The 26,049-nt window shown below is 52.7% G+C and overlaps 1 protein-coding gene across 7 annotated transcripts in view; it reads right to left on the bottom strand.

The window, feature by feature from the left end:
* SSBP3 (single stranded DNA binding protein 3) overlaps positions 1–26,049 on the bottom strand; it is a 164,064-nt gene that overhangs the window by 70,774 nt on the left and 67,241 nt on the right. Inside the window, exon 1 of one of the 7 annotated variants that reach the window (XM_047082955.1) lies at positions 24,987–25,058. The exons of 3 other annotated variants lie outside the window; for them this stretch is intronic. In XM_047082955.1, coding sequence (XP_046938911.1) covers positions 24,987–25,043 — 57 coding nt within the window. In that variant the 5' untranslated portion in view covers positions 25,044–25,058. Of the gene's footprint in view, positions 1–20,349; positions 20,452–21,871; positions 22,067–24,986; positions 25,059–26,049 lie in introns of those variants that run through there. 3 more of the 7 variants (XM_047082956.1, XM_047082958.1, XM_047082954.1) reach the window with 3 other exon arrangements.

The raw sequence follows: 26,049 nt of genomic DNA, 5'->3' as shown, positions 1-26,049 counted from the left end.
GGCCAGGAAACGTTTTTAAAAATGGAAGAAAGCTTCAAGCTGGAGGTCACTGCCTTCCTTTGCCAGGCTCGGTAATTCAGAGCCATGGCAAAGCCCCAAGATACTCAAGTCTGGATCTTCTTTTTTTTTTTTTTTTTTTTTAATGTTTATTTATTTTTGAGAGAGAGCAAGAGAGAGCATGAGTGGGGAAGGAGCAGAGAGAGAGGGAGACCCAGAATTTGAAGCAGGCTCCAGGCTCTGGGCTATAAGCACAGAGTCTGACATGGGGCTTGAACTCACAAACCATGAGATCATGACCTGAGCTGAAGTCAGACACTTAACCGACTGAGCCACCCAGGCACCCCAGTCTGGATCTTGTGAATGATGCACCATAAACAGAAGGAAGCTCTCAGCTGGGCATGGGGCTGGAAGAGTCACTACTATTTGCCTCTCTCTCTGGCAGACTTTTCTGCCCCCTCCCAGTTTTGTCCCCAGCCCAGGCACCCTGACCTGCTAGCTATTCCTCCACCTCTCCCCCTCTTCCACCAAGATACACTCCCACTCATCGTCGTTTGTGCAAAATCTTCGAGGCCCCAGGGCCTCCTTCCTCAGTAGCCCTTCCCAGAACCCCCCTACCTGACCGGGTACCCCCCACCCCCACCCCTGCTCCCACTCTGTCCCCAACTCCTGGCACCCTTCTATCCAGGCTGGCAGCTCCTGGGCTTCTTTCTTACCCCTCCTCCTAGACTAGAAGCACCCCCAGGACGGAACCCGCACAGAATCCACGGGGCCTTCAGAGTGGAGATCACACGCTTGCCAGGGGAAAGAGTGGGAGGGCTACGATAACGCACACCTTGGGGCAATAAGCCTCAGGCCGGTGTCAGCCATGTGTCACAGAGCGCATCCACCGGAGGACAGGGGAAATGCTACAAGTCCAAACAGGCGTAGAGTTTCAGGCTAGGACACCAGGCGCATTATCAGCAAACATCAAGTTATCCGAAACCAGGCCGCGTCACAGAGGTAAACAGGCACGGCCACAGCACAGCCTCACCAGACGCCACGTCCGCCCCTTATCTGGCTTATCCCTGGGAAGAATGGGAAAGATGGTGGCTGGGTGGAGGGGGACCAGCACCCTGACATCTGACATGTCCTAGGAGCCGTTCCGGGTAACGTCACTATAAAGATGATAATAACGGTACGTGTTTATCTGGTGTGGAGTACTTACTCCGCTCACTTCCCTTTATCCACCTTCACGCCAACCTCAAGACGTAAATACTTTATCAGATCCATTTCACAGAGCAGGCAACTGAGGATTAGATTACTGAGGCCACACAGTTGTAGCTGGCAGAGTTGGCACCTGCCTGACAGCGGGATCCTTCAATGACCACGGCAGACTTTCCCACGGGGGCCCAGCGCCATTACTTACCTTGACGCTCACTCAACCTTGAGATTCTAATGGTGAAACAAAAGGGTTCCAGCTGTTCCCCCAGTCACCCCTCGAGCACCACCTTCTTTACCAATCTTTTTTTTTTTTTTTAAGTTTATTTATTTTTGAGAGAGAGAGAGAGAACAGGAGGAGGAGGGACAGAGGGGGGCAGAGAGGACAGAGGATCTGAAGCGGGCTCTGTGCTGACAGCAGGGCGTCTGGTACGGGGCTCGAACTCACGAACTGCGAGATCATGACCTGAGCCGCAGTTGGACACCTGTCCACCTGAGCCACCCAGGCGCCCCGATCTTTATACCCACCCCACATTTCCCCTGGCCCCGGAGAACCACCCCATTCTCTCTCTTCTATACCCAGCTTACCCTGGCCCGGGCCCTGCACAGAACTACACAGTGTCCTGTGTTCAACGCTTTGTCTGACTTTACTTGATGGTGGGTTCCCAGAGGGCAAAGATCCCATCTTACCTTTGAATCCCTGGCGCTGTAGAATAAATTAATGTTTTAAAGCATACCTCCCCCATCAAACAAACAACTCCTAAGCCTCTCAACAGAGCAGTATGGAAATAACCAAGAAGATTAGGATAGGGTACCAATCCAGAGGGGCAGGGATTCATTCCTAGGCCAGTTCCGAAAATGAAGAGTACCTAACTAAAAGGTAATCTCTGCCACTGTCTTATACAGGAACAATCTCACCGACTTGGAATAATTAGGGATAGAAGATGAAAAGCTGGTGTGACCTACCACTGTAAAAAGTTATAATGCACTTGAATGAGGCATACACAGAATATGGCTTTAGCGACTGAGCAGGGCCCATTTGTCAACGGCGCAACCAGAGCGTGTAAGCAAACAGAGCACGCTGATTTCGAGCAGTGTAGATTATCGAGCGGGTTTTGTAATCTTCCTGCATCTTAGGACACCACTCGTTTGCTTGGCAAACCTGTCTTCCCGTCTTGGCCTGAAGGAGTGAGGCATGAGCTCTGCCTTGAGGGTGGTTATAAAATTTCTATCAGACCCCATCAAACTGAGCTACCTCCAAACAATGCATAATTTTGCAAGTAGCCTAACGAGAGCCGAAGTTTCCACAACAAGCCAGATCAAGTCAACCCAGACTTGAGCTCTAGCCACGATACAGGAAGCGGATAATGAAGGGAGGCATCAGCATCCCTCCTCCGCAGAGCAAGAGAAGGGAAACAAAGCTGGGTCTCAAAACAGTCAGCCTCGCATCCGACCGATATTTGGGGAAATGTCCCTATTAGGAGTTGAGGCTGACGGCACGGTGAGACACAATTTGTCCCTGACACATGTATTCAATGGGCCGAGAAAACACCAGGCGGTCAGAAAGTTGGCTTCTCAACCACTCCTGACACCACCCGGTAAAACTCAAAGGCGCTGGAGTGGTCCCGAAAATCCCTAACTCCCCGACTGCCCTGTACTCAGAAATAACCAAAAGCCTTTGTCGCTGCCAAAAAAAAAGGGGGGGTGGGGTGGGGAGAAAGAAAACCCCAGGAACACACCAAATCCATGTCCAACTCCTTTGCCCCTTAGAACAAAACCCATTGCAAGCATACACAAAGCAGGAGAAGGCTGGACAAAGGACGGGCCAGGTCACACTCGACAAGGCGCTTTCTTGTCGTTTCCAAAACAGAACTGTCCTCTATTAAAACACTCTTGTTGCTCGGATGTTGATGGGGCGGGGGGGGGCACCACAAATCTCAAAACAAAAGACAGGCCGTGCCGGGGACAGGAGGCCTGGAGCCGGCTCCTTCTCTCCTGCACACTTCCCAAGTGTTTGAATGCCCGCAGATCTCCAGCCCGGAGATGGCAGCTGTCTGTTATTATCCCGGCAACTCCAAGGGCCCCAGCACCAGGGAGCGTGTCCCGAGCAGGTGAACGCCATCTGCCTGGCTCTGACAAGATGCCCGTCTTCGTGCCTGCTGCTGCCAGCAGGCCGTGTAGACCTCAGGGAGGCACAGCCAGGCTCCCACCCTCTCAGAAATGGTTCTTCAATGCTCAGCCAGGCTTTCTTCTCTCTCCCCAGGGGCTGCAGGCTCAGTCACTACCTGGCATTTATCACAGAAGGGGAGCTCTTTTGAAAAACACTTGGTCACCTTTCACAGAAATTTCTAAAGGCATTGAGAGTATGTTTAGGCAGGACTGGGGAGGGGGGGGCGGGTTGCACAGAGTTGGGTATACATAGGAAAACAGAGCCCACGGACATACCTCCCAGGGGTTAATTTTCAGAAAGGTCTTTAATTGATCTACCAAGAGAAAAAAGTTTTCTACCTGCCTTTTAAAAAGCACTCCCCGCATTAGCTGAAACATTCCCAACACCTCAGCCCATTTCCTCCTGCCCCCACCCTGGCTGTTTTAATTGGGGTAAGTGGTTCCCTGATGCAATCTGCAAAGTACTAGTCCCGAGACCATGGGGAGAGCAAGAGCTAAGTGGAAAAGCAGGGCTGGGGTGGACAGAAGCCCGGGATGGGCATGGGGAGGCCAAGCGTTCCCACTCCACCTCTTCTGTTCCTGGGAAGAGAAGAGTTCCCCTGTAAAGTCTTTTCACTGGCTGGTCTGCCAACAACTGAAATGCCTGCACCAGGTGTGCACAGGACAACAACCCCCCTGGCACAGGACAAAGCGAACGGAAGGTGACGGCGAGCCTGCGTGCCGGGGAGTCTGGGTCCAGGCGGGGCCCGATCTAGTGCTCTCTGCACCGGGAGCTAACGGCCCTGGAAGGAACACAGGTCCCCACCCTCATCTCTCCGGAGACTTGAGCAAGAAGGACTCTGCAGTTTGAGGTCTTTAAAGCCACACACGCTTCACTGACACCAACCAGCGACAGACTTCCTCGTCTTAGATAGGAAAGCGAGGTGGGCACAGGGAGAGAACGGGCCACCCCAGAAGGGGGCAGCAGAGTTACGGTCTGGCCTTGGGCAGCCTGGGCTCCAGGTAGAAACCCACCAACGGCTTGGGAGTGAGGAGGATGGTCCTCACAGGCTGAAAACACCCACGGGAAGGGCTGAGCCACAAGCACTCTGTGCTTTGGAACAAAAGCCAGAAGACAGAGAGGCAGTGTGGACAACCTGGACGTCAAAGCTGGTTCCAACCCCTACCAGATCACGAGGCCCTGCGGGGCTTCTGGGGCGAAGAGAAGACAAGCAACCCCACTAACTCAAGAGACTGCTTGCAGGGCTCACAGAGGGCAGTGGAGGTGCAGGGCTTGGAGAACTACAAAGGACCACACCAGCAAGGCCTCCAAATCAAGTCGGCCTCATCTGGAGCAAATAAGCAAGGACACGCACCCCCCAAAGGGTGGCCCTGTGACCATGGCCATCGCCGCTGTCATGCAGGGAGGGAGCTAACTGCAAGCCAGCAGGTTCAGGAAAACAGCCCAACTACACTGAGCAAGCAGCCTTCTGGCCCCACCGTCCCCCTCCACCTCAAGCCCTGTGTAGCAGAGAATCCGATTTCTAAGGTCTTCAGCTAGAGAACCAGCCAAATTATTATCACCATTCAAAAGCAAGAAGGCAGCACGTAGAAAAAGTCCTTGAATTATTCCACCCCAAATGAGCTCTGTGTTGTGTCCCCAGGTCCATGGTACTGAGGTCCCAATGGCACACCTGCCCAGCACAGCATACAGCTAGTGGACGCTCTCCTACACAGCCGTCTCAGACTACACCCAACTGCCTCTCCCTAGCATTCACCGGTCTATTTGCCCTTCTCTCATTCTTGTGCAACAAAGCAGCAGCCCGCAGGAAAAGGGCTCCAGCCCACAGCACCAACTCTGAGCTTTGTAGTATTTCAAAGGAAAGGGATTGTTTGGGGCAAGTGGTCAAAGAGAGCTTCCTTTCACAAGGAGGGTGTAGCTCACGACAAGCCTTGAAGAACAGGCAGCATTTCACAGAGGACCAGAGAATATGCTCCCGTTTACTCCTTTACAGCCTCCACTCTGGGTTCAAAGCAAAGCCATGACCTGTTCAGTGCCTTTAAGGCTGTCCCATCTTGTCACAGCTCCTGAGCCCAGTGGGCAGACCAGACCAACCCTCATGCCAGGAGCCGCCAAGGCTCAAGATCCACTGCCCCCACTTGGGAGGCAGAGACCACAAGACAGCGCCCAAGAAGCCCCTGGGTGTCTCTTCCCCACCAAGTTCTCCCTCCAGATGGGGGGATTGATCCAGCTTCCTGGAAATGTCTCCTCCACTTCCAATCCACTTCAGAAAGGCAGGCCCGGGTGGAGGCTGGGGAGGAGCTGGGATGGGAACATCCTGTCTGCATCAGGGCAGGGGGGTGGGGCTCAAAGGCTGCCCACGTGTGCTTCAGGGTTGTCCCCCCCCCCCCCAGCAGGAAGTGTTCATTCGACCGACAAACAAGCATCTGGGGGTCGTGGTAGGGTTAGGGCGGTGAAGCCAACCTCTGATTTGTGGAAGTGAATAATCCAAGACAATGGGTGTGTGACAGCAGAGAAATCAGCTCCAGATGCAGGCCAGAGCCAGCTGCCTGGGGACCAATTGGGTAATCAATCCTGTTGATATGTTTATTCTCAAAAGGAGGACCTGGGGGAGGGGGCTAAGGCCACTGCCACAGCAGACAATGGAAGGCAGCTGGGAGCCAGTCCTGTGAGCCACCCCTCCCCAGCACAATCTGGGGGTTCTGTGTTCTCTTCTGCTTCAGGGCTTTCCTGCTCCCCAACCAGGAGCTTGAGGGGAAGGGGAGATGACCATACCAAAGCCAACTGTGTGCCTGTGTTTTCTGAAACCAACAGCCGAGTCCGCTGGGGTCAGTGCCCAGGGTCTCACACGAAAGTGCTGGAGAGTGGAGTACCTTCCCTGCCAGATGGCTGAAGGCCGTCCATCACCTCCGTGCAGAGGTCCTAGGCTGATGCTACTTAGGGTCAAGATGGCCAAGCTTTCCCCAAAATAAGCTTTCCCACACCTCAGGGCAGCTAATAAACAGGAACCCTGGGATTTTCACTTTGCCGACCTAGAAGGTATCAGGGTGGTTGAGATGAGAATGGGGGCCTGGCAGGGCCTAGCCAAGAGTTGGGACCAGCACCAGACTTCCCTTCCTATCCAAGGCTCTTGCGATGCGCCCAAATGGCACTGGCCCCCAACATGTAACCCTAGACCCAGTTCCCAAAGGGAGACAGAATTACTTGGTTCTCTGCCTGGGGGGGGGGGGGGGGGGGGGCGGCGGGGTGTGACCACACAGTGACAAACCACACCAACCGAGCCTGTGGGACACACCCCAAAAAGCAGATTTGAAGCATGCAGGCACAAACTCCGTGGAGAAGCAGAAAGAATAAAGAACCCGCCGCCCCCCCCCCACCCCCCGCTACTTCACAGAGCTCTCAGGCCCACAAGAAGACAGGCATGAGAACTCTTCTATATGACACAATGTGACCGAGAGCTGTGGCGTCTAAGTTGTGCCCAGACATGGCTTGTGCAGTCTCACCAACGTCGGCGGGGCAACAGTGACTCCCTGCCTGGCACATACGGGAAGCCCTCACGGAGCAAAACTGCTTTGTTACATACTGTTAAATGGATGGAAAGTTGGGCCTGACACCTCTAATACTGCTTCCCAGGACAAATATGCTACGGCCTTAAATATTTCCTTAGATTCTTCTTAGAAAGGACCTGAGAGGGTGCTGGAGGAAAAGCGTGCGGAGTGAGCAGACTAGTTAGGCAGTAAGCACCCGGTCACTGACTACACCCAACAGGGCCTGGGGTGCTGGCTTCCAACGTCCCTTCCCAGCATGGAAATTCCATGAAGTCAAAAGCCACCTGGGTATGAATACTGGACAAGGTGGAATACTTGTTGATTTGCTCAGCCTTCATTACTGGTAAGGGGAGCCCCTGACGAACAGGGAAGGGAGAAGGGAGTTGAAAATCTAAGAACAAAAGAACGGCAGAGCTTGTCACTCTGGCCCTGATCATCCATGGCACCCTCTCCAGCCATCTGTCACATCATATAGAAATTCCCTGTGTGTGATTCTGTCTGCCTGGAAAGACTGCTGGCTCCTATCCATCTCCCTATCCCCACTGAGCGTGGTGCCCAGGAGGCCCCTTAAACATTGTCGAACAAAATGATGAGCCGGGGCACCACCAAGAGCCTGCTCCTAAGCAGGGAGCGCTGGCCACGCCCATTCCTCAAGGCTAAGGCTCCCTAAGCCTGCAACTTCCTCTCCCCTTAACGTGGAGAGCACATGTGGCTCATATAGCACGAGATCGCACCTGGTCTACCTTTGTTCCCACCAGCCGCCCTCTCCTCTCTCTTGGGCAGCTGTGAGTCCCTGGCAGTCTGGGAACAGAGAGGACTCACCACACTCCACTTGCACTATAAGAAGCACACAGCAGTCGGACGTGGTGGTTGGTACAAAAAGTAGGAAAGTCAGGGTTATAACATTTTTCATCTAGAGCGAAAAAAAAAAAAGAGCTTCCTTAAAAAACGTGTTTTATAATCCCCAGTGCAAGCAAAAATGCAGTTAGAATACCCATTTATCTATTCTAGCATCAGTATAAATCAAGACAATCCTTTTGAAAATAATTTGGCAAAAAGACTCAAGGATCTTGAAAGGAGAGGCCCATACTTTCTGACCCAGTAATTTCACTTCTGGGAATTTATTCCAAGGAAATCATCCAAAATGAAATGCTAAGATGTTCACTGCAGTGTTATGTACAATGGTGGGGAGGAAGGGGGAGGACAGGAAGGAATATCCAGTAAGAGAGGAAGAGTTAAATAAAACCGATGCAGCCATTAAAGGATAATTAGGAATAATTAGAAACAGGCTTATCAAAAGGAAAAGCAGACCACAAACCCATGTACAGACCCGGACAGCATTCTGTCCAAGTCTAGAAGTTGTGATAAGATAATGGTAGCGTGAATGTTTTCCTTTCACTTTCCAAACCATCCCTGAAGTTGACTCTAAAGACAGGGCACCCTACTCAAGGCGCCGGAAGAGCCATGCGTCCTCCAACCCATCCACCTCATGCCCAGGCCTGGGACTTCAGCAAGGGGACAGGACGTGGCAGGAAGACTCTGAACCATGGCAGCCAAACCTGGTTGCAAGCTCTGTTAACATGACACCTCTGAGAATGACATTTAACCAAAAGGAACCTTCTGGGAATATTGAAATACCCTCAAAAAATGAAAAAATAAAAAATAAAAAAACCAAAGCAGGCAGGCAGGCTTTACATACAGCGTGCGTGCGCATAGAGAGAGCCACAGTTCTCAATATACACCGCTCCATTCCCCAACAGCCGCGGTGGCCAACTTTCTGCCCCAATCAGCCATCTGGGGCTCAAAGGGAAGGTGTCAGATTGATCACCAGGGTTGGATTAATTTTTTTTTTTCCTTTCTTAAATCCCCTTAACTGAGAAAGCAGCTTGAGCCAATTCTGCTTTTCTCACAGACACCAAAACACCAAGCTGTAGTTACACCAGTTCATCTTCACACCCCCAGCGCTTGGGGGAGGGGAGGATCAAGCTTTCCAAGCAGCTCTCTGGCGTCTTCCCTCCCTCCCCACCCGGTGGGGAAGCTGGAAGCTCAGGCTTAAAGGAACAGGATGCTGGGAAAGGGCCACATCCCCAGCCTCCTGCCCACCCCCTCCAGGGTCCCTTTAGAGGAAGGAGGTGGCACTGCCTCCCAGGGGCCTCTCGGACCCCCAGCTCAAGTCAGGGATCTTCCCCTCCTCCGCTCTGCAGCTGCAAAGATCTTCTAGACTAGAACACTGCTTGCACCAGCCTGACCTCCACCACTTAGCATAGCCTTAAAACTTATTTAGAGAGTGACAGGAGGGAGAAGGCTGCTGTGTGTCCCAGGATATACCAGGCACCTTTTTCCGTGATCTCCCCTCAGCAACCTGACCAGGGGCCACTCCGTTTTATAAATGAGCAAACTGAATCTTGGAGATGCTGCAAGTCTGTGGCTGAACCCTTCTTGTTCTGGGCTTTCTGCACCACACTGGCTGTTGAGGACCACGAGGGAACCAACCACTACTGAGCACTGAGTATGTGTCTGATGCTCCCACATATATTCTCTCTAATCCTTACAACAGCCTGGAGAAAAGGAACTATATTCTCACCCCCAGGCTCCAGATGAGAAAAGTGGGGTTCAGAGGGGAGCTGACTTTCTTCTCACCTACGTGATGAGTTGGACTTGAGCCCAGGTCACAGAACTAAGGCCCCTGTCTCCCCTCCCACCCCCACGGCAACCGTTCAACAGTCCAAAGTTCCTCCAGGAACCAGACTGTAAACCAGATGGTCTGTGTGGCTACAGGTCTACGCGTAGCAGCAGCGTGTAGGTACTCAGGACCTGTGCTTTTGCTGGCGACAAGGAAGGCATAAACCGGGGTAACGGAAAGTCCTGAGGATTTACGTCTAATGGAGGAAATTTCCAAACACACAAGAAACCGTAGCAGCATGGAACCGGACTTCTCCTGGGAGGAGTGTGCCGCCTCACAGTTCAGCGGCTTCTTGCTGGACCTCATAACCCACTGAACCCACCTTTAGCCCAACAATTAGGAAGATCCTTAATAGCCCCCACTCCCAGTGCAAACCCCTCTGTTACCTACTGCTTTACCACCCAGACCCTCTCTGAATCTGTTAATGATCAACCCTCCAGGGAGGCGCCAGCCTTCTGAAGGGACAATGACCACCCCCAGGAAAAATGGCCAAAAGCAGGTCCTGTATCAATTGATTAGGTTGTAAACAAGGGTTGTGAAGAAAAAAAAAAAAAAAAAAAAAGGGCAGCCAAGACATGGTGTTTCCGGTACTTTTATTGTCCTTTGGTTGGCCCCTTCTCTTTCAAGGAGGCAGGTGGTACAGGAAAAGCCTAAGGAATGAGCCAACCACAAAGACTAGTGCTCAGGAGACTGGTTTCAAACCCACTGTCTGGACACACTTTTCACAATTTCTCAGGTTTTGACAGGAGAGAGGGGGGCTCTCTCAGCTCACAGACCCCCACCCCCCCCACCCGAAATACAACAACCAGAGGCTGCCTGCTGCCCTTCCCACCGTCACAGACACTTGGGTACCTGCTTCACACCAGGCAAAGCGGAGGTGAATCAGATGTGGCCCTGGCCTCCAGAGGCTTCCAGTCCAGTGGGAGAGACATTCACCACAATCACTAGTGACTTCCGGGGGGCTGGGGAATAGCAGCAAATAAAAATTATGTAGAAGGAAAGCCAATTTCTAAGATGAGAAATGCTGGCTCTGGGCTCTGGCCCCCATTCTCAAAAAAAGAAAAAGAAAAAAGGACCAAGGAGAGGAGAGGCCTGGCTTCAAAGCCACCGAAGACACCCAGTTACCGGGCAGGCAGGATCCTGAGCATCACCCAGGTGCTAAGAACCTGGGGCAGAGCCACAGAGACAGGCCCTAACTTCAAGGAAACTAGGCGGAATCACACAGAACTTCAAGCCACAGAGCAGAGCTCTAGAGGCTGTCTCAGCCCAGCAACTAGTACAGCACCTGGCAAAGGGAGACATGCAACCAAGGAATTTGCGGATGAATGAAGAATGGCAGGGCCTTGAGAAGGCAGAAAAGATGTGCTGGGAAAAGAACCCAGAGCCCAGTCATAAAGGGAAACTTGCCCTCTGAGCAAGCAAAGGAGCGTCGGGCACCCTGGGTGGAAGACGCTGCGTGTGCAAAGGCACAATGATGCAAGGGAACATGGCATATCCAGGGAACTCTGAGAAGCCCCTCTGCTCATGCTTGAGGGAAAAGGGGTGCCGTGCACAAAGGCGCTAAGCCCACAGGGCCCTGGGCCCAGCTGGGGAGCATGAGCTGCATCCTGAAGCCGAGGAGAGAGCAGGGATGTCCAGGCACCGGTGCAGGAGGGCCAACTCACATTTCAGAACAAGAACTCCGGCAGCAGTTTTGATTCACATCCCAGTGCCTCCAGTTTCCAGGTGAAGAAACTAAGGACTTAAGTAGGTTCCACACTTGCCTGAGGTCCAGTGGCTGCATGATGTCCATCCCTGGCTTCTATCCCACGGCCCCTTTCATCACACCCTGCTCCTGTCCTGAGAGCTCTCATTCCATTACCTAAATACTCCCCAGATGCGGCGGAGGCTCTTCTGGATGGATCTGCACAAACAATGGTGCAGCTCTGGGGCCTGGGAGGGCCTTCACCTGCCTGAGCCCCAGCTTCTTCCTCCTGTGAAAGATGGGGGAATGGATGCTAAACCCAGACAGCTGCTGTGCAAATCAAATGAAGGTGTGTATAACTTTGGTGTGCTGACCCGCGGCCCGTAAGCCCTCCAAGGATGTCAGACTAGTTATTATTCACTCATTCAAACATACTGGAGTGTCTACAATGTGCCGCTCTGCTTAGAAAGAGCAGAATGAAGGAGAGGGAGCTGAAGACCACCACGACAAAAATGGACAGAGTGTTCCCCACAGTGGACAGTGACAGGGTCTGAGGCCTTTGGCCTACAAAGGGAAGGGGTTGGGTAAGCAAGGAAGAGATTAAAGCCATGATGTTTTATGCAGTGTTCGGCTGCCTGGAGATAAAACCAGAAAGCCGGTCGGGAAAGGGGTTGGGAAAATGGAATGCAAACTGCTCTACCCTCCAAAGCTCTGGGACTGAAAAATTAGGTCTACCTGACATCCGTGCCTGGAGATGGGACACAGCTTCGGCCCTGGTTCCAGCCTTCCCAAAGCACAGTTTATGAGATCACTGTTTAGGAAGGTTCTGGTCTGGTCACAAGGATCTGCTATCTCTCCTGTGGCTGGCTGGGGACAGGCAGGCCAGGCGCAAGAGAGTAATACAGTCTCGGGCAGTAAGGGGGTCATGGACAGTGTTAATGTGGACTGAAGAACCGTATGGACTTGGGGTCTTAGGAGGTGTGCTGCTGCACAACCAGTAAAGTTTTGTGGCTGGGGGAACTGGAAGGCTTCGGTGGGTTGAGGCATATGCACATGAGCAGCCATGGCCAGTAGCCACCAGCAATGACAATGGCCAGCCTTCTTGGATCTGGGCCAGCAGGCCAGTCCCTCAAGGACCCACAACACAGTTCGTTCTTATCAATACCACCTACTAATGTATTTGGCACATAAATTCAAGATGGCACCTACCAAATACCAAAAGGCCCAATCAAGCGGGAACACAGGGTGTGTACTAAAGAGATATAGAAGGCAAGGCCCCTTTTCCTAGGATGGACAAAGGAAAGAACAAGAAGGAACAGCTGTGATCTCCAAGAAATAAGTCAGCTGTCTACCCTACCCAATCAAATAAGCCAGATTCAGAAAAACACAGCAACCCACTTTGCCTCAAGTGTTAAGTCAACCAGCATTACCCGGTGGCTTTGAAAGACCAACACAGCGTGTGTCATAGGCAAACACCCCATACAATCACTGGTTTCCTCCAAAATTACACCCGGCACCTTCCAGGGGGCTGGGAATAAAAACAGATTCCCTGCCTTCTGGGATAATACTGATAAATAATGACTTACACTCCACAGGTCTGTTCACTGAACCCTAGCCTACGATTTTCAAGGAACTCGGGCGGAGACTCCAGGCTTCCAGGACAAGGAAAAGGCAAGGTATCTGAATTATTAGAACAAAATAACAGGGAGGGCAGAGAAGAGAGGTCCAGGGTCCTTAAACCTCCCCCACCCCATCCCAGCACAGGGAACCAATGGTCAGCCCTGGAGCAAGTCAATTAAGCTCCCAGAGGATCTAAAATTACGCTTTAGTTGACAAAGGAAAAAAAAAACAGGCCCCCAAAACTCTGCCTCTAGGGCTTAATTAGCTCTGTAAAAGGTCAAGAGATGCACAGATAACAGGTACTTTTGCCAAAAAAGGAGAAACAGACAAGATCCATGTCCCCAGCCTCCAGGACCCCTCCAGCAGGTGGGGCTGGGAGCCAGGCCCTGGAAACCAGTTCCTCCAGCAGGGCAGGATGCCAAGGCATCCTGTTGGAATGAGGTTCCCCATCTTCCCTGGATAAGGTGGTGCTCCAGCCTCCTGTCCCAGCCTGCTTGCCAGACCCTGTCCCAACAGGCAGGAGAGGACTGATCCTGGCCTCACCTGCTGTACTACCTGCCTTCAGGCAAGCTGAGGGCAGGGAGAAGGCCTGCAGAGGCGGTGGGTGGTTGGGGGAGAGGCTCCATCGTGGATTCCAGAAGCCTGGATTCCAGTCACAGCTGAGCCTTGAAGTGAATTCATCCAGTTCTAAGAGGTGAAATGTACTGACCCTGCAAGGCCTACAGAAACCGTCTAACCCTAGTTCTACCCATAAGAAGGCTGCAAAGACTGAGGGGAGGGAACTAGCAAAAACGAGAGTCACTCCCCTTCAGGCTAGCATGGGCCCACCTCAGCAAGATAAACACGTGGGGTGCGGCAGGTATGCCTCTGTGCTCCCCCATAAGACTTACTATCGCTTATTGAAAGGTATCATGCTAAGTGTTTTACAAGAACCATCTCATTTAATCCTCAAGCATGCTTGCTGAATGTGCTCTCCCCCCCAATGAGGAGCTGGGATAAGGAAGGGGGGAGGTGGGATACCGGAACTTGTTTCTTGGAGATCACAGCTGTCCCTTCTTGTTCTTCCTTTTACTCATCCTAGGTCCCACTCTTCCAAGTCACAGCTTTTCTTTTCAAATACCCCTGAATTCCTGTGGTTAGTGACCAAGAAAGCTAGCATTCACGCTCAGGTCTAGGGCTCCAAAGCCCCAGCCAGCTCACGGACCCCAGACATGGGGACAGACTCTCAACAGTCTTCAAGCCGTGGACAGAGCCCCGTCTGAACAAAACCTGTCTTCGGCAATCAGGGAAGGATGAGGGAAGGGGTCTGCCCCTTCCAGACAGTCCCCTGGCAGGGCCCCATTCCCTTGCCAGCCTCTGTGCCACCACAGGGGCCGCTGCGGTTTCTGGCAACCCCCACTGATGACAGCCCTAGTCCCTGCCCTAGGAACAGTGCTCACTCCGGGATCTCGCGGGTCAGATGCAGAAAGAGCAGCAGCCCCAACTCTCAAGGCCAGTGTCCGTCCCCAGGACACTCCCTAAAAACCCTGCCAGGCTGCAGCTTCACTGGCCCACCTGGCATTCCACCCCCGAGGCAATCGAGGCAGGCCCGCTGGGGAGCGAGCCGAGGAGAAAACCGGCCTGATTTATAGAATTTACCAAATAGGCCCGTTTTTCACCAAGTCCCAGTGCTTTGGGGAAAACTCCAGGTTTTTAGGAGAGGTAGATTAATGGCAAGGAGTTAATGGGGCAGTGATATATCCTGCCTGAAATTTTTTGAAAAGTTCTGTGTTGAGGCGTCCAAGTCCAGTGGACCTGCCGTGATTTAGTATGGCAGCCCCCGAGAACAGGCAGGCCCACTACATCTGTAAATCTGCTAAACGAGGTCGTTTCTGGAGGGCGGTTTACAAGATATATGGCCTGACGTGTTGCCAAACTTCCCAGCTAGCTGAGCCCCAAATGTGAAGACAACGGGAGAGCCAGGGCACAGAGTCGGCCCCCCTCTTCTAGGAGGTGGGAAAAAACGGGAGCAGCCGATGCTGGGGAACTAAGGAAAGCTGAACTTAACTTCTCTGGCTTCCTGGTCAGGGCAGGGAGAGTTGGGGGTTCGAGAACAAAAGGACTACAGAGAGTAGAGGCGAGAGGGAACTCAGACATCACCTGCTGTGGCACCGTCTTATCAATGGGAAGACAGAGCCTCAGATACTGGCATACAAGGCAGCCCAGTGTCTTGAACCAGGATGTGACTCTACGTGGGCAACCATCCCTGCCCACCCCTCCAAACCCCAGCCAGATCCCCACAGCCCAGGCCTGCCCTGGCTCATTTGGGAGCTACAGACATTGCCTGAATGAAGGCAGACAGAGTCACTGACAGTGGAACCCTCCTCCTCTCCAACAATCCCTTGGGGCCACGCCAAATCTCTCCGTAGGACATACCCGATCACGATCGTGATCATCGTCCCAAGGCGAGATGCTCCCTCACTCTGTAGCTCCCACTGATGTGAAAGTCCGTATCAGATCAATTACAACACCATCATTCCCCATTACCTTTGCTGGAGGATTCGATTACTGGATTAATTTATAATCTGACTTCCTGGTTGTTTTTTGCCTGTTGCTCTCTTTATACCAAAATCACATGTAATAGAACTTAATCAAACGGTCCAAAAAGGTGTTTGAATGTCTCTACCGCTGATGTCAATTCATTACAGGCATTACTGCTTCTCCTCTGATTTTCTCCACACTCCTCACCTTACTCTGAAATCCCTAGAACCAAACCCTTATCTGTGGACTTAACACAGTGGCAAAGATAATCCAAGGGAAAGTCCTGCTTGACATCAGGGCTGTGCTTTCCAGTGGATTTCCAGGGCCTACCCCAGCCATCTGGGACACCTCCACACGATGGCTCAGCGGGCACTGACTGGGAACTGGGCACAGAGGGCTAGGGGCACAGAGAGCACATACGCTGGGTCCCTTTCTGGGAGAGGGTGCTGCTGTGGCTGCAGCAGTGGGCTCAAACTCTCCAATCTCCCTCCTGGAGCTCACGGTAATCTGATGATCGCAGTGGATAATTAGAGTCTCTTATCAAAACAATTAGCGGATGAATGAACAGCCAGTTCTGTCTCCAACACAACTGCACAAGAGCAGCAAGGCGGGGGAGGCAGAGGCAGGGGAAATGACGAACTGCAGCCACCCGCCATCCTGCCCGCGCCTGGGGACAGGCGGTCCAATTCTAAAGCAGCCACACGCTGCCCCAGCCTCGCCTCCATCTCCTCCGCACGCCCATCCCACCAGCATCTGCCCAGAGGGCCCTCCCCAAGTGCCTTCCCTTTTCCAGCAGGGCCGGGCTCCTAACCCTCCTACTCAGGGAAGTATCAGACTCGCCCTCCTCCACCCTCTTCCCTGCAAAGTTTCGTGCACACTCTCTATTTACTCAGGCTGGGACACCCCAGGGCAGCACGCAGAGCTCTTTCTGTATGTGGCTCCTGGCACCCAGTAGGGGCTCCAGAAATAGCCGTGGAGCGAGCGAGCGAGCGAGCGAGCAAGCCGGCCTGCTTCTCTTCCTCACAACTGACTACAAACTGTTTCCTGGGAATACCCAGGCTGTTCCACCCAGCGCCCCCGTCTGCAATTTCATTAGCTAATGTTTAAAATTCAAAGCTCCTCCATCATTCCCGTGTCTCCCCATCTGTAAACAGGCCTGTGGGTCCAATACCATTTGTTTCCACTGGCGAAAATACACAAGGATTAGCCAGAAAGCCCTCTGGAAACATAATCCGAAGTAGCCTGGATCGTAGGGTGGGAACAACTTGCCAGAAGAGGTGGTCCTCCTGTGTTTGGTTTTTGGACCTCGGAAATGGGGCCAAGGAGAAGGTGGGGGACAAGAAGATGTCTATGGGGCTCTCACCAAGAGGTGACCTGGGGGAAGAGCCCCTGGTTTGTAAACACGACTCAGACACGTGGAGGTGAGGGCACACCATCTTGGGCCTGGCCTCTCTAGGGTCTTATCACAGCATCACCCCAACAGCGATACATTCTGGGGTGTGTTGGTATGGTGGGGTGCCCCCGCCCTGTTCCTAGTGTTCAGCAGAAAAGACAGGGAAAAGGAAAGAAAGAGAAGAGGAAAAGGCCGGGCCCAAAGCAGAGTTCTCCAACTGCTTTTGTTTTCCATTGCGTTCCTTTCAAGGTCTGGGTTCTGCTAAGCCCCCAAAAGCCACGGCATCATCTGTCCGATGATGTCCGCTTCCCCCTTTGCAATCTGCCGCCCTGCCGGCTCCTGACAGCCATCAATCACTCTGTAATGTGCTGACCCCAAGGCTCAGGGGACGGAATTTTCAAGTCAAATGTAGCCGTTAACATAAATAAAGCATTGCCCTGGATTTCTTTCTTTCTTTCTCTCTCTCTCGCTCGCTCTCTCTCTCTTTTATGATTCTGCAGCTGCTGCTGGGGACTCGGTAGGCAACAAAAGTGAGGGCAGACAGGCAGAGTGGAATGGCAATTCTACTTTTCTGAGTCATAACAATTATGACGTTGTGATAAGAAACATTTTCTATGAATTTTTAAGCACCAGTTATCCTGTTTTGCAATTGTCCCTGGGGAAGGAAGGACAGATTCAATGGGACTGAGGGCTACAAGCCAACTGTCCTGAGCGAGGCAGACCCCGGGGTCCCTCCCGCAGCCCACCCCAGCACGCCCCTCTAGCTGGGGCTCACTCTACATCTTAAAGAAAGCAGTGTCCTTTAAGCACATTTACATGCAAACGGCTTCCATGTACCAAATATAGTTCCGTAAGCCAGCGTTTATTTTTAAACATGAAGAAGAGTCTCCCATAATAAAGCTCATGATAAATGTTATGATCCTCAAAATGGTTTGTAGGGGAAGAGGAAGAGCGACTCGGGGACTGGGCGGGAGAACGGAAGCTCTTCCCCTGGAGCCTCCCCTTCTGCTGTCCGGTCATCCGGACTTCTGTCCAGGCGGTCGGCCCTGCCCTCCCCTCCTCTCTCCTGTGCTCTGTGAGCAACACACTGGGGCCCAGCAAGGGGGTGATCGGCACACGCGAGGTCCACGATGCCAAAGGGACAGTCCTCGGGGATGTAACCCACCGAGACAGAAGAGGGCAGGGGCCCGGCGAGAGCCAGGTGTTTGCCAGAGCTCTGTCCACATGCCACGACCAGCACCGCTGAGTCGCAGGCCAGGCCCACCTGAGACCATAGAGCAAGGCGACTAAAAGCTTCTGGCTCAGCTGCTGATCTTCTGTATGGCCCTGGCCAAGTCACAGCACCTCATCTCTATACATGGTGGAGGCTGGTGTAGACAGCATCCTCCAGGTTCATTTCAGACCTAACTGAGCATGACTACCTGTCAAACCAGAAGCCCCCCCCCCCCCCCAAGCTCTCCCTCAGGCAGAAGGCAGCTTTGCCCCCTGGGGTTTCTAAGTTCTTCAACCAGTGTAACAATCAATGTCTTGACGTCCTCACTCGCCATCTTGAAAACCCCTTGGGTTCCTCCAGCTCCTTCTGAGAGGGAGAAAATCAACCGCTGGATTGCCAGGGTATCCTTTATAAAAAGCCACACCAATGACAAAAGGATATAAACCCCACAGACTGATCTGATGGCATCTCCCTCACCTATAGTTCAATCCCCCTCCAGAATCTTCACTGAGCTTCGAAGGTGCCATTACCCAACCTTGGAATTGCGATGCCCCGTACCACCACAAGAATGGGGGGCTCCCCTGACCCCACCAGGCCTAACTTCCTCCAAGTTCTACTGGAACAGGGAGCCAGTGTTTGCCTGTCTTGGAAGCCCAGGGCTGGAACGTACATTTTCCCTCCCTAGATCCTCTGGCTGGTGGGTTTTCACGGGAAGTGAGAAGGGTCCCCATATGGAAGCAGCTAGAAGCCAGTGCCTGTTTCACAAGTCCAACAGTAAAGTTCCAAAAAATATTCTGGAAACTCTCTGTACAGCTTTAGCAGACTCAAAGCTGGGGAAACAAATGTATCTCCCGGACTTCCGGAAGAAAGGGACTTCGAGAGCCTAGTCCCCAGGCCCCACCAAAACTCGGCTCCTGGAAGAGAGATGGACACACCATCGAAGGCAGGAGGGTGGCGGGGAGTCTGAATGTGCCTGTGACCCCGAGAGTGAATGATTCGGTTCAAGGCAGACACACTAAAAAGGCTGCATATTTATCTTTCTGACATTTTAAAATATGCTATAGAAAGCAGAATCTTAAATCAAGGTGCATTTTTAAAGACGTGTTGTACCAGGGACAAAACCGCTTCCTTTCTCCCTTCAAGGAGCATGCCTGCTGTGGAGCAAGGATTACTGCATGTGACAGAGGCTGGGCCTCCTGCACAATCGATATTGAGTTATGTTTCGGAGGCAGCCAGACAGCCGGCCAGGCTGGAGCTCACAACCACGCTCGGTCCATTGTCAGAGCCCCTGCCTCCGACCCGGGCCCCCAGGCTTAGCCCAGGCCCCATGCAGGGGAGCCGAACTCACCTCCAGCAGGCCACAGGCACTGCAAGGGCTCACCAGAAACATTTTTCCAGACTGAATTCAGGGATCCAGCTCCCCGTCAACTGTTCCAAGGCACAGTCCCAAGCAGGGAGCCCCTCATCCCCACCGCCCCGACCCTGCTTCTTAGGAATCTGGATGCCATGGCAGCAATGTGCTACACCAAACAGCTGCCCCAGCTTCACCTCCCTCAGGACCAGGGAAGGCGATGGCCTTGGTGGCTGTCCTCCTCACCTCACCGTTCACATGAGGCTGTAGGGCTGGGCAGGCAAGGGAGAGGACGCCTGCATTACTTTTTGGGTGGATTTTGGTCAAATGTCGCATAAGCTAGGGGAGAGCCTTCAACATACACTAAGGAACTTCCCAAACGACCGGGTTTACACCCACTGCCAGCACACTGATGCATACACAGCACGGCCTGGTTATAAAAGTATCCCAGTTCAGATATCATATGGTCCCTAATGCACACATACCAGAACTCTGAACCAAAGGAGAAAAGAGACCTGCATCAATCCCTCGCTGCAGGCAGCCCCCAAAGTAAAGAGGGCAGACGTGACGACCTACAGGAAACTGCTCTCAAGGGTTGTCATTGGTGGGCTCTCCATCACACCTGAGCCAGAGGGAGACCTGGGCCAAACTCCACTGTCAACGGAAAAGAACAACAATCAATAAACTGCGGCCACCACGGAGGGAGGGTTGCCCCAAGCAATGGTGCCAGGCGAGTGAGGATTGGTGGTGACCGCGAGGGAGAGGTTACCAACCCCACCTTACCTTACAGCCCCACCTTCCCCTGCAGTTCAAAGGGGAGTTAATAATGCACCCCCCCCCGGGGGGTCATCCAGCACAGCTCTCCACGTGCCTCCTCCCAGACCACCCATCTGTCCCTGTGTCATTGACCCTGGTGGTTACCCAATTCTTCCCAGAATTGAGTCTAAGATGTTACCAGCCATCAGCCTACCAGCAGTCTCTTGAGGTGAAGAGGGAGAGGCAAGGCTGACCCCCTTCCTTTTTCCCAAGGAACATCCTCTCCACCATTACAGGTCATCTCACCGCTCCCTGGTCATCGTCCACTAGAGTGAACAGAGGTACTCAATGCCCTCTGCCCGTCACGCCCATGGTGAGGATACAAGTTCTATCTGCTGACACAGATCAGATGTCAACATAACCGAAGGCCCCAACCTTGTGCCATCAAAGCATTCCACCCCCCAAGCCTAAATGTGAAGGACACAACCAGCTCAGAAATCACCCAGGACAGGCTCCCACCCATAGCAATACGAGAGGGCAAAGGCACACCATTAACAGAGGGCCAACGCACCTCACCTTGAACTGTGCCGCCTCTCCAGAGCACCCAACTCTGTGTGGGGAATCGCCATACTAGCAGTGGGGACGGGGTCCTGGGATGCCTGCTAAGGCAGAGCTTGGGAACAATGAAGAATCAGCTAATTACAGTCACTGAAGGCACTGTTAAATGGTTTATTAAACTTTGCGAAGAAAAATACATCAACATCCATCAGTGCAAATGCTTTTCTATACATCAAGCCTTTGAATATTTCCTCATTCTAAGTAGAAATAAACCTTCATACGTGTGTTCGCACCTAAGCATATGTCCCAATAAGATGACCTCTGTACGTAAAGTCGCCTATACAGAAAGAAGCACAGGTATGTGCCTGGCTGGACAGACAAAGGCATATGATCTGGGTGAGGGCACATTATACCATGGAAGTGTGTCCATGCATGTACACAATACTTAGACCAGATGCTGAATCATTTCCAGATGCTACCGCCTAGGACAGCCTTTGTTAAGGAAGAGGGGAAAAAAAGCTTGCCCTTCACATCCAGATACTTGGATTTGGGTTACACGAAACAGGATTAGTTCAGAAAACAGTGCAATTTCACAGCCAAGGCAAAAGCCGAAAAACGAAAATCGTGTAAACAGCTGACAGGACTATAGGACTGAGCAGTCACAAGAGGCCAGGGGCTCCTGGTTTAACTCTAACTCCCCTCCCTCCATCTCACACATGTGGTCTCACATGGAGTAGAGGGTCCCTCGGGCCTAATAAGAGGGCTGGCATTCCTCCCACGACAAAATCCGGTGGCATCCAATGCAGGGGAGAGGTCACAAGATCTGGCTCCTACCTGTGCCTGGCTGTCATGCCTGCCCCAAGGCCATGCCAATCAGCTGGCCAACCCTCTACCAGGAACCTCTCTACCCTGGGCAGCCGCCACCAAGGACAAGCAGTGTCACCCACAGCATGGGTGCAAAGAAAGAGGAAGAACTGGCAGAGAAGGGGCCAAGGACGGTGGGGTCCCTTGCCCCAAGTGCCCACCAGCACCCAACCAGGGCACCAGACCTCTGATGAAGCCAGAACTCTAAACACATGCATGCCCTATACCCCCCAACACAGGCCTTTCCCACCAGCCCACGCCACCTTGCCCTTCCCAAGAGCCTCCAACCACAGGTCCGCGTGGGTCTCACTCACTCTCTTGAAAATCATTTTTCACAGACCTGCAGGGCTGGAAGGTCCAAATCATCTGATCTCCCAGATGAGAAACCAGGGCTCAGAAAGGTTAAGCAACTTGCCCAAGGTCACACATCTCACAAGTGGAAGAAGAGCTGTGACTGGATCCCAAAGCTGCCTAGCTAAGCCCGCGCTCCTTCCACTCAGCTAAGTTCTTGTAAACCAGCTGCTGCTACCAGTCCTGGGAGGCAAAGGAAGTGACAACGGGGATAATCAGACACTGGCGGCCAAGGAAGGCGACAGCGGCAGTATGGGAAGGGAAGCCTGGGTGGGAGCCACAACCACTGCATCAGTCAGCCCTGCAGGGGAAGCAGCAGCAGAACTGAGATGTGAGGAAACCCAAAGTGGAGGAGGGGGCTGCAGAAGGGAGAGGACCGAGAATTTGGAGCCAGGAGACCTGGGTTCTAGTCCCGGCTCTGCCACTGACAACCAGCCGTGCCTCGGCCAGGTCAAGGTGCAGCTGTGGGCCCTGTTTCCTCATTCGTACAATGAAAGGGCTGGACAAGATGATCTCGAAGGCCCCTTCACTCCCATTTCCAGTTTCCAGGGCCTGACTGTGCCTTCTGCCGTGCGTGCTGGTTACATGGCCTCCGATAAGTCACTTCGCCTCTCCGTGCCTGAGACAAGGAGGTGACGGGCTCCCGGGGTTCCTTGGTAAGAACTCTGAGGAGGCCAGGTAAGCCCTGGCATCAGGAGGGACCAGAGCCTGCTGACTGGCTCCCCTGCCCTATAGCCAAAGCTACAGCAGGACAGGGGGCCCAAGTGGGAGTCAGATCTATCAGAGAGTCAGGCTGAATGCCCACAGGGGACCAGAGGGGACAAATAAAATGTGTCACTGCTGGCACTCGGGTCAGGAGGCGAGCAAACACACGCACACGCCTCCTCCCACGCAGCATTGTTCCCAGTGCCTCCGTCAGCAGTTCTGCCCGGCTTGACAGCCCGGGCTTCCTAATAGGGCAGGCTGGACCCGGCGGACACCCGGTCACTTCCCCTCTAGTGGTCCACGGGGACATGCCACTGCCTGGGGGTGGGGGATGTGCCAGGAAAGCTGGGCTTGTCCTCAACAAAGGACTGGGAGCCAGCCAGCTACACGGAGGGGCCCCGGGGAACTCTCGTGGCCCGCACAGGTGGTCCCCTCAGCCCTCCGCCTCTTTGGGCATCCCTGAGGGGTGGGCAGTCACCCGGCAGTGGGGAGCTCACTACCTCCCTCAAGGGGCCTATTCCGTGACCACCTGGTGTCCAGATTCGGGAGAGCAGAAGCCTCGCCTATTTATACATCCACCCGCAGGCTGTGGTTCTGCCCTGGATCCAAACACAAGGGCGTCCTGCAGACAGGCTGCCTCAAAGAACAAAGAGCACAGCCGGCTCCTTCCCCACCCACCGCCCCCACGCTGGCCAGTCTGGTTCTCTCCAAGGCTGCGAGGCCTAGACAGCAACACCTCCAAGCCAGATCATCAGGGTTTGAATTCTGTATCTGCCACTCACAAGCTACGTCATTTTGGGCAACTTACTTAACCTCTCTGTGCCTCAGTTTCCTGATCTATAAAACAGAGCAGTAACGGAGTTGATACGTATAAATTCTTCAGCGTGGTGCCTGGCACACAGTGGGGACTGAACAAAAGTCAAGCATCATTAAAACTGCCTTCAAGCTAACCGCTAGTATTTCCTTTGGTATTTCTTTCTCATGTGTATATAACATATATATATTTATATATATATATATAAAATATATATGTAATATATAACATATGTAATGTATAAAACATATAACGTATATAATATATATAACATATATATTTTTTATTACCCTTTACTTTTGAGGGGGGTGGGGAGAGAACTAGTGGGTGCGGGGCAGAGAGGGAGAGAGACAGAGGATCCAAAGCGGGCTCTGTGCTGTCAGCACAGATGCGAGGCTTGAACTCACGAACTGTGACATCATGACCTGAGCCGAGGTCTGACACACAACCGACTAAGCCACCGAGGCGCCCCTCCTTCAGCATTTCTTCATTCAGAATCTCTGCCATCTGCTGACCCTCTAGTTCGCTCCAGGTAGCACAGGCTCTGGGTTCCACCTCCTTGCAGTGTGACGCTGGGCAAGTAACTTAGTCTCCCAAGCCTGGGTTGCCTCTTCCCAAAACAGGGGATCCTCTGCCCTACCTCAAAGGATGACTTTAAGGGTGCAATGATAATGCATGTGAAGCACTAGCTACTATTACAAGTCATTAACAACATCATCATCATCCTCCTTTTGGACGTGATCCTTGTTCAGTGAGCCTGCATTACTCTCTTTCATTGACGGCCAACCACTGGCCCGCAGAACCAACTGTCAGGTACAGCCAAGGGTCACTTTCTCGCTCGCTTGTTCACATGAAGCTTCCCTGTCCTGTGCCTGTGAAGTTGATTTTTTTTTTTTTTTGAACCCACATACAGGACTTTACATTTATGCCTATTAAATTTCATCCTGTTGTTTTCAACCTGGAATGAGAACGGGGAGGATTCGCTAATCAGCTCTGACTCAACCAGCACGGGGGCGCTGTCCCCAGAAGAACTGCAATCCCCGAGAAGGTACAGGGTCCAGAGAAGCCGGACTCTCGGAACTGAGAAGGTGACAGCCGCAGCTGTGAGGGGCCCTGGCCAGCTCTGCCTTCTGTTTGCCCAACAGCAGAACACAGGAGACAGCTCTTATTACCAGAGTCCTATCAGGAAGGAGGGGGAGTACCACGCTTTCACACAGCCCCTTCTCAAGGCCTCCACCGCATTCCTCCCCAGAAATGTGTTTCATTTCTTCAACATAAACACAAATCAGATTTATTACATTCCGCTGATATTTCCAGGATGGGGATTGAGAAAGCTGCATTTCCTGGGGACAAAAGGCATTTGTGCGTAAGTGTGCAAAGAAAAGGAGAGAAAAGCGAAAACTACCTCTTAGTCTCTGGGTCCAGAGACTGCGGGCCATTGTCAAAAGCCTTTAGGCAAGAGAAACTTTATGCAATCTGTCCTACAGTGGCTGCAGGGCACCGAGGCAGATTTAAGGATAGGGTTTAAGATCAGGTGTCCGGCCAGACTTAAAACTTACCCGGCCACAGTCTGCAGAGCCTCGCGCATAAAGTCTATCTCCCCTGAGGTCAGACATAGCAATTCCACAAACCCTTTCTGGTACCCTGAATGGCCCAACGAGGAGGGAAACTCATCTTGGCCTGTCCTCAGCAGACAAGAATACATGCACAATCCTGTAGGACAAGCACTCTGTACCCTGGAAGGTGGTAGGGAAGCGGCTGGGGGCTGGGTTCTCACTCAGCCCTCCAGTTCTTCGTACTTCTCCCAAGCTGGATGAAGCAGCACCCGCAGAGGGATTCCTGGGGAATGCAGGCAGGAAAAGGAAGCAGTTGGGGGAAGGGCAGGACAAATGAGTCTCAGAGAAGGGAGGACTGGGAGCAAGAGCCAATGTGACATCATGGGACAATTACGAGCGCTAGAGCCGGACAGACTACTCAAATTCCAGCCCCACTGCTTCCTGTGTGGCTTTGTGCAGATTACTTAACCTTTCTGAGCTTCAGCTACCACAACTGCAGAAGGGAGGGAATGAAGGGGACCATCCCTAAGGTTCTTCTAGCAATGATACCCGGGTTCTAGCCAGGAACGTCCGCATCTTTGGTGAGCACTATTTAAACCTTTCCCCAGACATTCAGAGGAACTGCAATACGGTAAGCCATCGAGTTCCCTTTTACCTACTGGGTCTTCGCAGCAGGCAGGCAAATACAAGTCTAGATTAAACAGATATTGCCTGACATGGCCCCCTGTCTTCGGGGACCCACCCAAACCTGCCCTAAAGCCCTCAGAGGCCCCAGCTCCTCACCTCCCCTCCTGCTCTGGGGGCACTAACAAGAAGGAACTGGATTCAACTCCTGCCCAAGCTCAGTGGGCACCCCAGCTGCCAGGCACCTGGAGGAAAAAAGCCAGCACCAGCCAGAGCCTCCCAAGCCCAGAGAGCCCATGGGCACCTGGCAGATGTCCCTGCCTCTGCAGACTGGCCTGGTTCAGCAGCTTCTCAAAGTCAACAAAGGAAGGTTTTCAAATCCGAAAAGGCTTCTCAAGCCCCTTCTAATCTGTCTGCCATTTTGTTTCGTCTGCTCAGATCA

This window comes from Lynx rufus, unplaced genomic scaffold (assembly GCF_022079265.1).
Source record: "Lynx rufus isolate CCGP_SWC_20201006 ecotype Redwood Valley unplaced genomic scaffold, mLynRuf1.p SCAF_2, whole genome shotgun sequence".
NCBI classification, from domain to species: Eukaryota; Metazoa; Chordata; class Mammalia; order Carnivora; family Felidae; genus Lynx; species Lynx rufus.
The sequence above is the reverse complement of the archived record's forward strand: the minus strand, read 5'-3'. Positions and strand labels throughout refer to the sequence as shown.